Below are 13,051 nucleotides of genomic sequence, written 5' to 3' on the forward strand. Positions count from 1 at the left end.
TCAATTAGATTTTTCAACTACACTTAGTCTAAATCATAATAAAAAACTATAATACTCTATATTTTTTTTGTGTTTTTTGTTTTTTTCAATTCTATTAACTATAAATATTTCTAAACTATACTTACCTATACTTACCTTACTTACCATAACTTATGTGATTATATTAAGGAGGCGATCCTTGTCTTTGTTCTTCTTTCTTCTGGAATGTGGGGCCAGACGCAGCAAGGTGCTTCATTCTCCTCCTCTTCATTCCTGCAGGTCTTGCTTGTAGATCACTGCAGTGGTGTCCAGACTTCTTCTCTTCACTTGATCTTCCTCTTCTAGAGGCTCAGGGGGCAGCTTGCTCTGATGACTATCGAGCTGGTGTTTCATCAAGGGTTTCCAAGTTGACAAAAAGAAAATCCCTCGAACAAGGCCTGGTCCGCTGCTGAAATAGGTGTTCTGACCTCTGCTGCCTCCAGTTTGTCCAGATGGAATGGTTTAGGACGATGATGAGGTTCAGTTGGCTATAACAAGACAGAATTAGATTATTAGGATTATGTCTTTCGATAACAGTCCTCTTTTAAAAATTAGGGCAGAATTATCATTGTCTTTAGCCTTTTTATGGTGTAAAAATGGTGCAAATAATGAGGCACCTTTTGAACCACTTATTTTCTCTATAAAATGCAACTTTCTACACTAAACTGGTGTATGAGTAGGCATAGGTTTGATTTTTCTGTCACACAAACTTTGAGTTTATGAAAAGTTAAGAAATGTTTTAAAAAAGAAAAAACAACTGCACTTCATCTACTTTACCTGACTACTATGCCACAAAAAAGGGGAACATGTACTTCATAAATATGGTGCTCTTTTTAAACAAAATGGAGAGAATTTATTACACCCTGCACTCCAAAATTCGAGCTTGCAATTTTTTGGGTCTTTTGTGAACATAAATTGTGGCTTTACACTGCTCACTCCAGTTTTGAAAAGGGGTTAGGACAGTGGTTAGTTATGTGGAATAGTTTTCCTCCATACTTTGAACTTTAGAAAGTCGCAAAAATAATCTCAAACTCACACCTATAGCAGGGTGGCGTATAAAACCCGGAGCAGCATTTCTACACAACAGTGTTAGGTTTAAAATCTTACCAAATTTATCAAACAATATGTGACATTTGACTTATTTGGCGAAAAATATGCTAGTGTAGACTCAAGGTAAACTGACTTCAAATATTAGCCTCATGATCAATGATCTCCTTCCTCTCTTCACATGGTACATGATAAAAGTGGATGCCTGCAGCAACAGAAACTGTAAAAATCTATTTTAACCCCCCAGTGGTAACTGCTGGGAAATGCAGTGGTTTTATGTTGGCAGCAAAAGAGCCCCCCACTACTAGTCCTAAAGCACTGGTGTGGTCTGCCTCCATGTCGAGTACGCCTTGGGTGGGACAGCAGCTCTAGATGTTATTATCTTTCCAGTATTAGTGCCACCAGTAATACTCAACAACTTCAAGATTACAATGAATGTCCTCTTCCTATCAGTGCTTCTCTTATAAAGAATCAGTTCTGTAACCTGTAATAGAAGAGGTGCTGGAACAACATTTGGTTATGTACTTACCTCAGGTGTGTATGGTGGAGGCAACTCTAGGGCTTCCACAGAGACCCAGTCCATACGCTGAAAGAATCGGTGCTTTCTGATGTTACCATTCACTCCTAAGCGTCTGGCAGGATCTTTCCGAAGGAGCTAAAATGATCAAATAAAAACCCGTAAATAGAAGAGATACAGCCAATAAACCATGCTCACAGCCATCACTGTATAAACCGTAGTACTAATACCTTGTATGACTACTGACCTTTCTAATGATGTTCTTAATGCCGGAGGATGCATCATCGATTGTCTGATGGTACGCACAATCACTGGTAACCATTTCTTTCAAGATGACACCGAAAGAATACCAGTCTACTCCGGCGTTATACTCCTTCCTAGCCAGCATCTATCAGGAGGAAGAGAGTAGATACTGAATTGGTCAACATGTTCTACAACTGACGTCACCATACTGAGTTATCACTATAATAATCTGGGTGATTATGTAATACACTGAGATTTGATGATCTCTAGTTATGGCTGCATGCAGCCTGAATTTGAGATGATGTTAAGCTTTACATATCTTTATGACCTATAACGGGTGAGGGTCTCTACCCTGTGACTACCACCAATCCCTCTCTGAGACTGTGCTTCTTTGTTTCTGACTCTTGGATCTCTAACTCTGTTGTCAGAATGTCTCATTCCCTGAAGAAGAACTGTAATGGGCATATGTCGGGCCATGTGTAGGATCCATGATGACTTATACAATTACAATATGGAAAGTCTCTATTCTGCTCACCTCAGGAGCTATGTAGCCGATTGTTCCAGCGTATGAAGTGGCTGTTCGGTCTCCATGCATGTTGACAAGTGCAAGACCAAAATCAGTGATCTTTACATGGCCCGTTTCAGCCACCAAGATGTTCTCGGGCTTCAGGTCTCTGTTTAATATAAAAAAAATATTTGTTGGAGAGTTGATCCTACAATTTGATATATTTGACAAATGGCTGATTAGACTTTACGGTGAACCCTGGAACAGACAATTAAAGTGTAATTACCTGTGGATGACGCCCTTTGAGTGCAGGAATTGGATTCCACAGACGAGTTCAGCGGCATAGAATCTGACAGAAAGACAATGAACGAGTGTAACATCCTGGGATAACATGAGAAGTGCTAAGATATTTCTTCTGGTCCATAGATGATTGTCCACAGAACACACAACAAATCCTGTCAGACCCCAGTGACTAATAATGGGTCAGTCAGGCTTCTGATGAGGTTCTGGTGACTAGAATATGGCCGCAGTCTACACTATTGTTACCACAGAAAATACTAGAACCCTAAATGCACATAAAACAGCACAGATATAAAGAGAGCCGATCTTATATCTCATATACAGTTCTGATCAGATTTGTAGTTAATAGAAACCTTTACCTTGCACTGGGGATGTCAAGCTGGTCCTTCATCAGTAGGTAGGTGTAAAAGTCCCCGCAGCTCATGTACTCCAGGCCGAGCAGCACATGCAGCTGTTACACAGAACAGACATACAGGTATATTGCTACACATGGTACTATAGGGCAGTATAACTGTACTCTTTTTATTAGTTAAGTTCTAGTTGGTGACCATACGAGACATTGGACTTGAAAGCGATGCCCTTCTGTATGATCATTTACATATATGATTACATATAACACTTAACCACATAAATATGTATATGTAGTAACAGTTATGAGACGCACAGGAGTGGATGGGACCACAGAAGGAGGTGCTCACAGTAAAAAAGGATTCGCCCCTCCTTTACAAAGTTAACAATAAAATACAGTATACTGGGCACTCACACTATAAATAGAACCATGAGATAGAAACCGTAATATTCAAATAGATTAATTTATTAATATACCCACAAATTTGTGGGTATATTAATAAATTAATCTATTTGAATATTACGGTTTCTATCTCATGGTTCTATTTATAGTGTGAGTGCCCAGTATACTATAAATATGTATATATATGTATAACTTCACATACTGAAGTCAAAACTGACCATTATACAGAGATCAGTGGAGCTCTATAGTCACCTCATATATCTTCCTATAGAAGTCTCCTGCCATAAGTTATTTTTGCAGGAAGTATAAGGCTACATTCACACAACCATATGTATTTTGCGGTTCGCAAATTGTAGATCTGTAGTGTACGGGAACTGTAATACCCGTCACTACCAAAGGTCACTTGGTGTGCTGTCGTCCCTCCTAATTATGGGGAAGTTGGTATATGTCAGTTTTATAAAATGTCATGTAATGTAATGCATGTATTTCCCTGTTGCTATGAAACTTGCAAGTACAGGCCGGCTAGGGGTGTCATTCCAGCTCTTAGGCGTTAGAGGGAGCTAGGGAGCCCTAGTTTATATAAGGGCCAGACAAGGAAGGGAAAGTCAGTGTAACCTGATCTAGTGTGGAGTGCAGAGGTCAGTCTAGACCACAGCTCAGAAGTTTCTAGAGCCTGAGGAAGTTTCCAGAAGCTGAGAGAGACAGAGGCAAAGATCAGGAAAGCAAGAGGTACTCAGAAAGACAGAGGAGGTACTGATTAAAGCTATAGCCAAGGATATAAAGCCAGAACTAGGTTAATGGGCCTTGGTGAAGATATGCTATATTCCAGGATCAGACAGAATTAGAGTGCTAGCTCCTGTGCTGCAAGTCCTGTGTTCAACACTCTGTAATTACCCTGCTGTAACTGAATTGCCTGCATAGACCGAATTGCAAAATCGACTGTATGCCAAGGAACTGCGATTCCACTATTGTCTCTGCTGGAAAACTACTAAAGTTGGAGTGCTGTTTTAATACTACGTTTCCTCAATTTATTCCTGCATCCGCAAACGGCGTGCCACCGTTTACTTGGCACTGGCGTCACGAACTATCTATTTCTACCTATACCTGCCCTTGCAGAGAGTCAGCTGTACCAGGTTAGTGTCTATTGCACTACATCACCCAGAAACACCTACTACGCACAACTTGAGTACGCTGCACCTCTCTTTTGGCGCCACGAACAGGATACGCACGCTTTCTAGTGCAAGAAGCGTGAACTTTGTGCCTTATACAGTTGCCCTGTGACCAAAGTGACAATTTGCCTGTTTTATTCAAGTGGACTTTGTGGACTGAAAATCGTACCCAAAGTGTACCAAAAACCTCTAAAAAGCGCTGTGCAGTGTTGCGCTACCCAGAGGAAGAAAATCGCCGCATTGGAGTGTGGTTTTGTGGACTTTTTACAATCCTGCTTGCTGTCAGTGAATGGACAGCGTTTTGCTAAAGATGGCCACCGGCTGCCTGGAGTAAAGTTTCCCGCGCCGCTGAGGACATTCGTGGGCGGATCCCTGCAAAGACACAGAGAGTCCCGCCCCTCTTCATCATCGCACCGCTGCGGCCCTGCTTCTCCTGCGTCACCGCGGTCTCAGGACGTCCGGAATCTCGCGAGACTTGGCCTGCGCAAGACCAGCGATACCGGTAAGCACTTGTAACCGGAGGGAAGGGGAGTGTACCGGCCACTTTAGTCGCCAGCGGCCACCTCTCAATAGACTACCATGTCAGAGCCAGGAGTGCCTGAGCAGCCGGCCCCGGGAGAGCTTGCGGCTCCTAATCATCCTACAGCCCCCAGCATGATGCCCTTTACCATGCCTTACTATTTCGGGGCCCCATGGTTCCCCCGCTACAGGGGAGAGACCCATACCCTAAGGGACTTTAAAGAAAAGTTGCTGGCACTATTCCGATTGTACCCTATAAATGCCGACCAGCAAATGGAAATCATGCTGGCGCAACTGGAGGGAGCTGCCCGCAGGGAAGTGTTATCATGGCCTGCTACTGAGCGGAGTACTCTAGAACAGATCTTCACCCGCCTCAGAGCCACTTTTGAAACTAGGACTGCCTCAGAGATAAAGATGCACTTCTTTGGCAAGAAACAGAAGTCCGGTGAGTCCCTCCGTGACTTTGCCCTATCACTTCAGGAGGCTTTAGGGGCTGTAATCCAGATAGATCCCAAAGAGGCTGATAACCGGGACCAGACCCTGAGGGAACAATTTATCAACGGGGTGTCTAGTGAACAAATAAGGACCCAGTTAAAGATGCTGTCCGCCCAACACCCTAACAGTGCCTTTCTGGACTTTAAAGAACTGGCTATAAAAATTCTGGGGTCCACAGTATCTCCTGAGTTGAGCGCCCTATCTGAGTCATCAGCCTGCAAACCAAAACTGCTTGTCACTAACCGAGCTGAGGCCGGCCAAGCTGTTCAAGTGTCAGCTACTGATACTATTGCCATGCTGACAGAACAAGTAAATCACCTCACTAAAAGTCTAGAGAAAGTGTGCAGAAAAATAGAGGAATGGGAAAAACCCATAATGCTAGAAGAAGAATTCCTGTCACCTCCTTACCAAGAGACTCACCCCAGGGATCCTGGGAGGCGTAATAGAGGTTGCAAGAAGCCCGTGTGTACATACTGCAAAAAGCTGGGACACACAGAATCCACGTGCTGGCAGTTAAACGGGCAACCCCTGAGGCTGAGGACCACCCCTCGGGAGGTAGAACACTAGGTCCAGAGGATCCAAATTGGATGCCACGTTATGTAGGATCCCATCCTAAAATCAATATAGAGATCAACGGGGTCCCCTTTGAAGCCCTATTAGATACTGGGTCTCAGGTCACTACTATTCAGCTGCCTGCATTTGAAAAGTTCTGGGACACCAACCAGTTGACCCAACCGCCTGAATCCTGGGTGGAAATTATCGCCAGCAATGGCAAACCAGTAAAGGTTCATGGATACTGGGAACCCACCCTGCAGGTGGGAGAAGTAACCCTGCCTCAACAGGGAGTGATCGTAGTACAGGCCGGTGACAGAGGAGGACATCCTGTCATTCTAGGCACCAATGTTTTCAAAAACTGTTATTCAGAAATACTTGCTGTATTACATCAGACTTTGCCCACTGCTTCCTCTGCATCCAGGAGGGTGATTCAAAAGACTATTACAGTGTTAAGTGCCCAGCAGAGGTTTGCTAATGGGAAAGGAGAAATTTGTACTGCCAGGATCCGTGATATTAAGCCTGTGACTTTGCCTCCTAATTCTCAAACTCTTTTGTGGTGTCGTGCTGTCCTGGGAGTCGAAGGCCGAGATTATCCAGCCCTGGTGGAACCACTCCAGATGGAGGATTATCCTTATGTGAGAGCTGCCAAGTGCCTGGTGAACGTCTCCCAAGGTAAAGTACCTGTCCGTCTGATTAACCTGAGTAATCATCCTGTTGCGCTTACTAAGCATTGCAGTGTTGCCCAGCTGTCCCAGGTATCCTTCCAAGACATCATTCGTCTTCCAGTGACGGAAAAGCCGCCAGCTGCAGTCAGCGGATGTTCGCCGGTGACCCAGCCACAAGTGCCCTGGTGGGAAGAGCTCCATGTAGGGGACGAGACTACCCCCCAACACCAACAAGAAGGGATTCTACAGCTTGTCAAGGAGCACCACCAGGCCTTCAGTAAGCATGCTACTGACTATGGAGAGGTTAGTGCCATACAACACACCATACCTACTGGCTCTCATCCTCCTATCAAGGAGAGATACAGACCCTTACCACCTACTTCATATCAGACTGTAAAGGAAATGATCCAAGAGATGAAAGACTCTAATGTGATCCGGGACAGCCGTAGTCCGTGGGCTGCACCCCTGGTTCTTGTAAAGAAGAAGGACGGTAGTATCCGTTTCTGTGTGGATTATAGGAAAATTAATCAAATAACCCACAAAGATGCATACCCACTGCCCCGCATTGAGGAGTCACTAACTGCTCTGGGCTCCTCTGCCTATTTCTCCACATTGGACTTGACCAGTGGCTACTGGCAAGTACCCATGGCCCCTGCAGATAGGGAAAAGACTGCCTTCACTACTCCCATGGGCCTGTTCGAATTCAATTGTATGCCGTTCGGGCTATGTAATGCCCCAGGAACTTTCCAGAGACTAATGGAGCGGTGTTTGGGTCACAAAAACTTCGAAACAGTGCTGCTGTATCTTGATGATGTCATTGTGTACTCAAAAACATATGAGGACCATCTGAAACATTTGGCAGAAGTATTTGAAATCCTTATCAAATATGGCTTGAAGGTAAAGCCATCCAAGTGTCACCTGCTCAAACCTGCAGTAAGATACCTGGGGCATGTAGTAAGCGGAGAGGGAGTGCAACCTGACCCTGATAAATTAGCAGCTGTCCGTAATTGGCCGGTTCCTACTACCGTCAAAGAGGTGAGGAGTTTCCTTGGTTTTGCCGGCTACTATAGACGTTTTATCCCCCATTTTGCTCAAATAGCTGATCCTATCCAGGAACTCTTGAGGGGGCAACCCAAAAAGAGTCCTAGAACTCCTGTGCCCATTGAGTGGAATGAGAAAAGAGAGATCGCGTTCCAATTGCTAAAAAAGAAACTGACCGAGCCTCCAGTGTTAGGTTATCCAGATTATAGCAAGCCCTTCCATCTCTATACTGATGCTAGCAAGCGAGGCCTGGGAGCTGTGTTAGCCCAGATCCAAGAGGGAAAAGAGAGAGTGATAGCATATGCAAGCCGCTCCCTGAAAGGAGCTGAGAAAAATGACCAGAATTATAGTTCCTTCAAACTAGAGTTCCTGGCATTAGTGTGGGCGGTGACAGAAAAATTCAAGGATTATCTAGCCGCCACCCCGTTCATTGCATTCACTGACAATAACCCTCTGGCACATCTCAATACAGCTAGATTGGGGGCCTTGGAGCAGAGATGGGCCTCTCGCCTTGCCAACTATAATTTCTCTGTAAAGTATCGTGCTGGACGTACTAATGATAATGCTGATGCTTTATCCAGGCTTCCCACAGAGACAGCTCCTGATGATGTGCGAGATGCTTGGGAAGATGTAGAGATGCCGGCTTTCTATAACAAATTTGCTCAACAGGATCAGGCTCGAGCTACCAATAACAGAGCGGCAGTTCCTTCACCCTCCAGTAGGCCTGAACCTAAAGAAGAAAGGTGGGTGAAACTACAGTCTGAAAGTAGAGTGCTGGGTGAGTTGTTGGACTTCATTACTAGTGGCAGAGCCCCTGAGAGGATTCGGCGTAAGAGTGCAGATCCTGAGCTCATCAAACTGTGGAGACAGCGCCATCAACTCTTCATGCAAAAGGGCCTATTGCTACGGAGAAGCCTAGACCCAGTGTCCAACGAAAGAGTACACCAGATTCTCATACCCCGACGAGATGCAGTTATGGTGTTGGAGATGTACCACAATCAATCCGGTCACTTTGGGGTCCAAAAGACTGAAGCTACTATCCGCCAGCGGTTTTACTGGGTAGGCATGAGAGAAGACATGGAGAAGTGGTGTCGAGAGTGTGTAGCCTGTGCCTTGAAACGAAGTGAGCACCATGATCAGAGGGCACCACTGAGACCCATTGTAAGTACTCGTCCTCTTGAACTTGTCGCCATCGACCATGTAAAACTGGAGCCTAGTCGCTCAGGGTATGCTTATGCCATGACTATTATTGACCATTTCACAAAGTTTGTTGTAGCAGTGCCTGTGAGAGACCAGACAGCCAAGACTACAGCCGAAATGTTCTGGAAGCACTTCCTCCTGCCCTATGGATGTCCAGAAAAGATCCTCACCGATCAAGGACCTGCTTTTGAGTCCCATCTGTTCCATGAACTGTGCCGCTTACACAACTGCAAGAAGATCCGGACGACGGCCTACCATCCTCAAGGTAACGGATTATGTGAAAAAATGAATCAGACCTTGATAGAGATGCTGAGGGCCGTGCGTCCTGAGAACAGAGGAGATTGGCCCAGTCTGTTGCCACAGCTCATGTTCACATACAATCATACCATACATTGTTCCACCGGGTATACCCCTTTTTACTTGATGTTTGGGCGCCAAGGAACATTGCCTGCTGATCATTCATTGGACATACATGTGCCTGATTGCATTAACCCATTACCTAACACCGACTGGGTTGCTGAGCACCAAAGGCGATTAGATGCAGCCAAAGCCATTGTTCAGGAACGTATGGACCTTGCTAGAGACCGACAGCAGAGAGACTATGATCAGGCAGCCCATGCAGAACCCTTGACCATAGGGGCCGTGGTATGGTTAAAGAATAACCGTCGTACCAGCAAATTGGACAGTAAGTGGGAGCGAAGTCCCTATGTTGTCACTGCAATCCCAAATGTTGGAACTCACACTTATGAGATCACCCGGGAAGACAAGGGATCCCAAATTGTACACCGAAACCGGTTGAAGCTCTGCCTGACACCAGAACCTAGTGCCGAGAGTTCCGGATCTGAATATCTTGTGTCAGAGTCAGCAATACCGCCCGAGGATCCTATGCAGGCTGTCAGTAATCTCAGGTATGACGCTGATCCCATGCATTGGCTTCTGACACCGTGGTTGAACTTGCTGGTGCCTGCTCCGGCACCTACTGTAGTTTTACCTCCAGAAGAGCCGGTTCAAGATGCCCTGGATCCAGTTCCCCCTGTAGTGGATATTGTTGTTCCTGTTGTTCCAGTTGTTCCTGTTGTTCCAGTTGTTCCTGACCGAGGTCTCACGGATGGAGACCCTCCTGTTGCTCCTCTCCCTTCTACCTCGTTGCTAAGGGAAGAGGAGACCCCTGTGTTGAGAAGGTCTACCCGGATGACCAGGGGACGTCCGCCAGTCCGTTTAGGAGACTTTGATTATTCTGGTGGTGTCTCCTCCCAAACAGTTGCCACGGGCAATACCTTGTTGGACATTTGTGCGCAAGAATGGACTCCCCCACGTGAGCCCTTGCCTGTGCTACACCCACAGGAAACCCCTGGGTAGTTCCGTTATTATGCTGTCATTTTATTGTGCAACTTCATACTAAGGAAATGTGCCCAGAGATGGACTCCACCGCATGAGAGCCTCTGTGATTTAATAAGAAATGACCTGGGTACGGACTCATGTTTGTTATTTGAGCCTCCAAGAACTTTTATACCGTTTTCTACTGTTTTATCATGGACTTATTCATTGTCATGGACTATCCTGGTTCTAATGTTACGCTGTGCCAGGTCAGCGCCCCCGTTCCATTCACTATCCTGAGAGAAGAGAACGACGCCCCTTGTCACCACACTTCACTTTTGCCAATTGGACCTGATGTAAATGTAAATGCAGATGAATTACATGTATGTATGCCTGCATGTCTCTATTTTCTATTTCAGGTAGAGATTCCAGTTGGGAGACCCATGATGGAGTACGAGGTCGTACTTAGCTTAAAGCAGTGGGGTATGTAGTGTACGGGAACTGTAATACCCGTCACTACCAAAGGTCACTTGGTGTGCTGTCGTCCCTCCTAATTATGGGGAAGTTGGTATATGTCAGTTTTATAAAATGTCATGTAATGTAATGCATGTATTTCCCTGTTGCTATGAAACTTGCAAGTACAGGCCGGCTAGGGGTGTCATTCCAGCTCTTAGGCGTTAGAGGGAGCTAGGGAGCCCTAGTTTATATAAGGGCCAGACAAGGAAGGGAAAGTCAGTGTAACCTGATCTAGTGTGGAGTGCAGAGGTCAGTCTAGACCACAGCTCAGAAGTTTCTAGAGCCTGAGGAAGTTTCCAGAAGCTGAGAGAGACAGAGGCAAAGATCAGGAAAGCAAGAGGTACTCAGAAAGACAGAGGAGGTACTGATTAAAGCTATAGCCAAGGATATAAAGCCAGAACTAGGTTAATGGGCCTTGGTGAAGATATGCTATATTCCAGGATCAGACAGAATTAGAGTGCTAGCTCCTGTGCTGCAAGTCCTGTGTTCAACACTCTGTAATTACCCTGCTGTAACTGAATTGCCTGCATAGACCGAATTGCAAAATCGACTGTATGCCAAGGAACTGCGATTCCACTATTGTCTCTGCTGGAAAACTACTAAAGTTGGAGTGCTGTTTTAATACTACGTTTCCTCAATTTATTCCTGCATCCGCAAACGGCGTGCCACCGTTTACTTGGCACTGGCGTCACGAACTATCTATTTCTACCTATACCTGCCCTTGCAGAGAGTCAGCTGTACCAGGTTAGTGTCTATTGCACTACATCACCCAGAAACACCTACTACGCACAACTTGAGTACGCTGCAGATCCACAAAATATAAATAGTGTCCGTGTTGCTGTTCACATTTTTTCACAGAGTCATTGACCCATTTTTCCATGCACCATGTTTTATTAATACAAAGAAACAAATTGATCTTTGCCCTCACTTCAGAAATAAGGGAAGCGGTTCTTCATAAATACGGTGCTCATTCTAAATACCATATTTCTCAAGTATTGTGACATAAATACAGTGATCTTCTTTACCCCAAACTGTTCTGTCCAGTTTCCCTTCATACAGTGAATATAATTCAAAACTGTAATCTTGCAACCACCACTAGGGGGAGCTCATTGCTGCATAGGAATTTCTACAGTTCATGTACTTTCTGGTAGTTTTATAATGTTGATACTGAATTCCTGTTTTAAAATGTTTTTATAGTCCTAGAATCAAAGCCCGATGTTATTCACCAAAGTCTCACGCAACTTTGGACTTAACCGTCTTTGCCTCATCGAATCACATACATTTCTATGCTGTACGGAGACAGGTCCCGGTACAGCATTAAAACGAAGTGGATCCGAAGCTTGATTCACTCACCCCTAACTGACACCACAAATTCTTCAACTTCTTTTCAAAAGGGGTTACTTGGTGTGAAAAGGTTGAGAACCACTGCTATAGACTATTAGACATTTTGGTAAAAGAGGCCCAATGTGGCCCCGACTATATTAATAATATCAGTAGTCACTTTAGGCCATGGCACACCTTAGGTGACTGGTAATATTTTTTTACAGTAGGGGTACATTATCCCATTTACATGACATGTACGTAATAGACTGAGGTACCCGTATGATATGTTGTCAGAAGATGAGATCAGTGGGGCCCATGAGGCTGTGAAGGACGTGGTACATATAATGGCATTTCCTAATATCCTGTAGTCCATACTCTACCTTGGTCTGAAATGCAAAGTCTGCGTGGACAAGGAAGGGACTCCCAGATGCCAGCTGGAAAACTCGTCGCTCCACCATCACAGACTCATCATAACCTTCAGCAAGCAGGGCTCTTTTGCTGATGACCTTAACAGCAAAGTTTTTGCGGGTAGATGGATCTTCCGCCAGCAGGACCGTTCCAAAACTTCCCCGGCCGAGCACATGATGGAATAATAATCTCCTTTTGATGTTATCGGAGACTGTGCTGCTGGAGCCGGTTGGCCGAACACCGCTGCTTCCTAGGAGGAGAATAAATAGAGGAATAACACGGGGCAGATTTACTAATCCTGGCTCTAATGTGGACAGATTAAGGCAATCTGAAGATGCGCCAAATTAATCACAGTGATTCAGACTGGATGATATCTCAGTTGCATGGCTAGACACCTTGGTCTTATTTTAAACCACCTATTAGTTGGCTTACTTGAGGCATTGGTGTCATATTGCTAGGGTA

At 45.1% G+C, this 13,051-nt stretch overlaps 1 protein-coding gene across 1 annotated transcript; it reads right to left on the minus strand.

Annotated features, from left to right (window-relative positions):
• Positions 1-371: 371 nt before the first annotated feature.
• On the minus strand, positions 372-12,639 carry LOC121005565 (protein kinase C delta type-like). The gene is made up of 7 exons (XM_040438341.1): positions 12,562-12,639; positions 2,990-3,081; positions 2,617-2,679; positions 2,361-2,499; positions 1,830-1,970; positions 1,595-1,720; positions 372-506 (listed from the first exon to the last, which is right to left on the minus strand). The coding sequence occupies exons 1-7, from the start codon at positions 12,637-12,639 to the stop codon at positions 372-374; spliced, it is 774 nt and encodes a 257-aa protein (XP_040294275.1).
• Positions 12,640-13,051: the final 412 nt, after the last annotated feature.

The sequence above is a fragment of the Bufo bufo genome, chromosome 6, assembly GCF_905171765.1.
Source record: "Bufo bufo chromosome 6, aBufBuf1.1, whole genome shotgun sequence".
Lineage (NCBI taxonomy): Eukaryota > Metazoa > Chordata > Amphibia > Anura > Bufonidae > Bufo > Bufo bufo.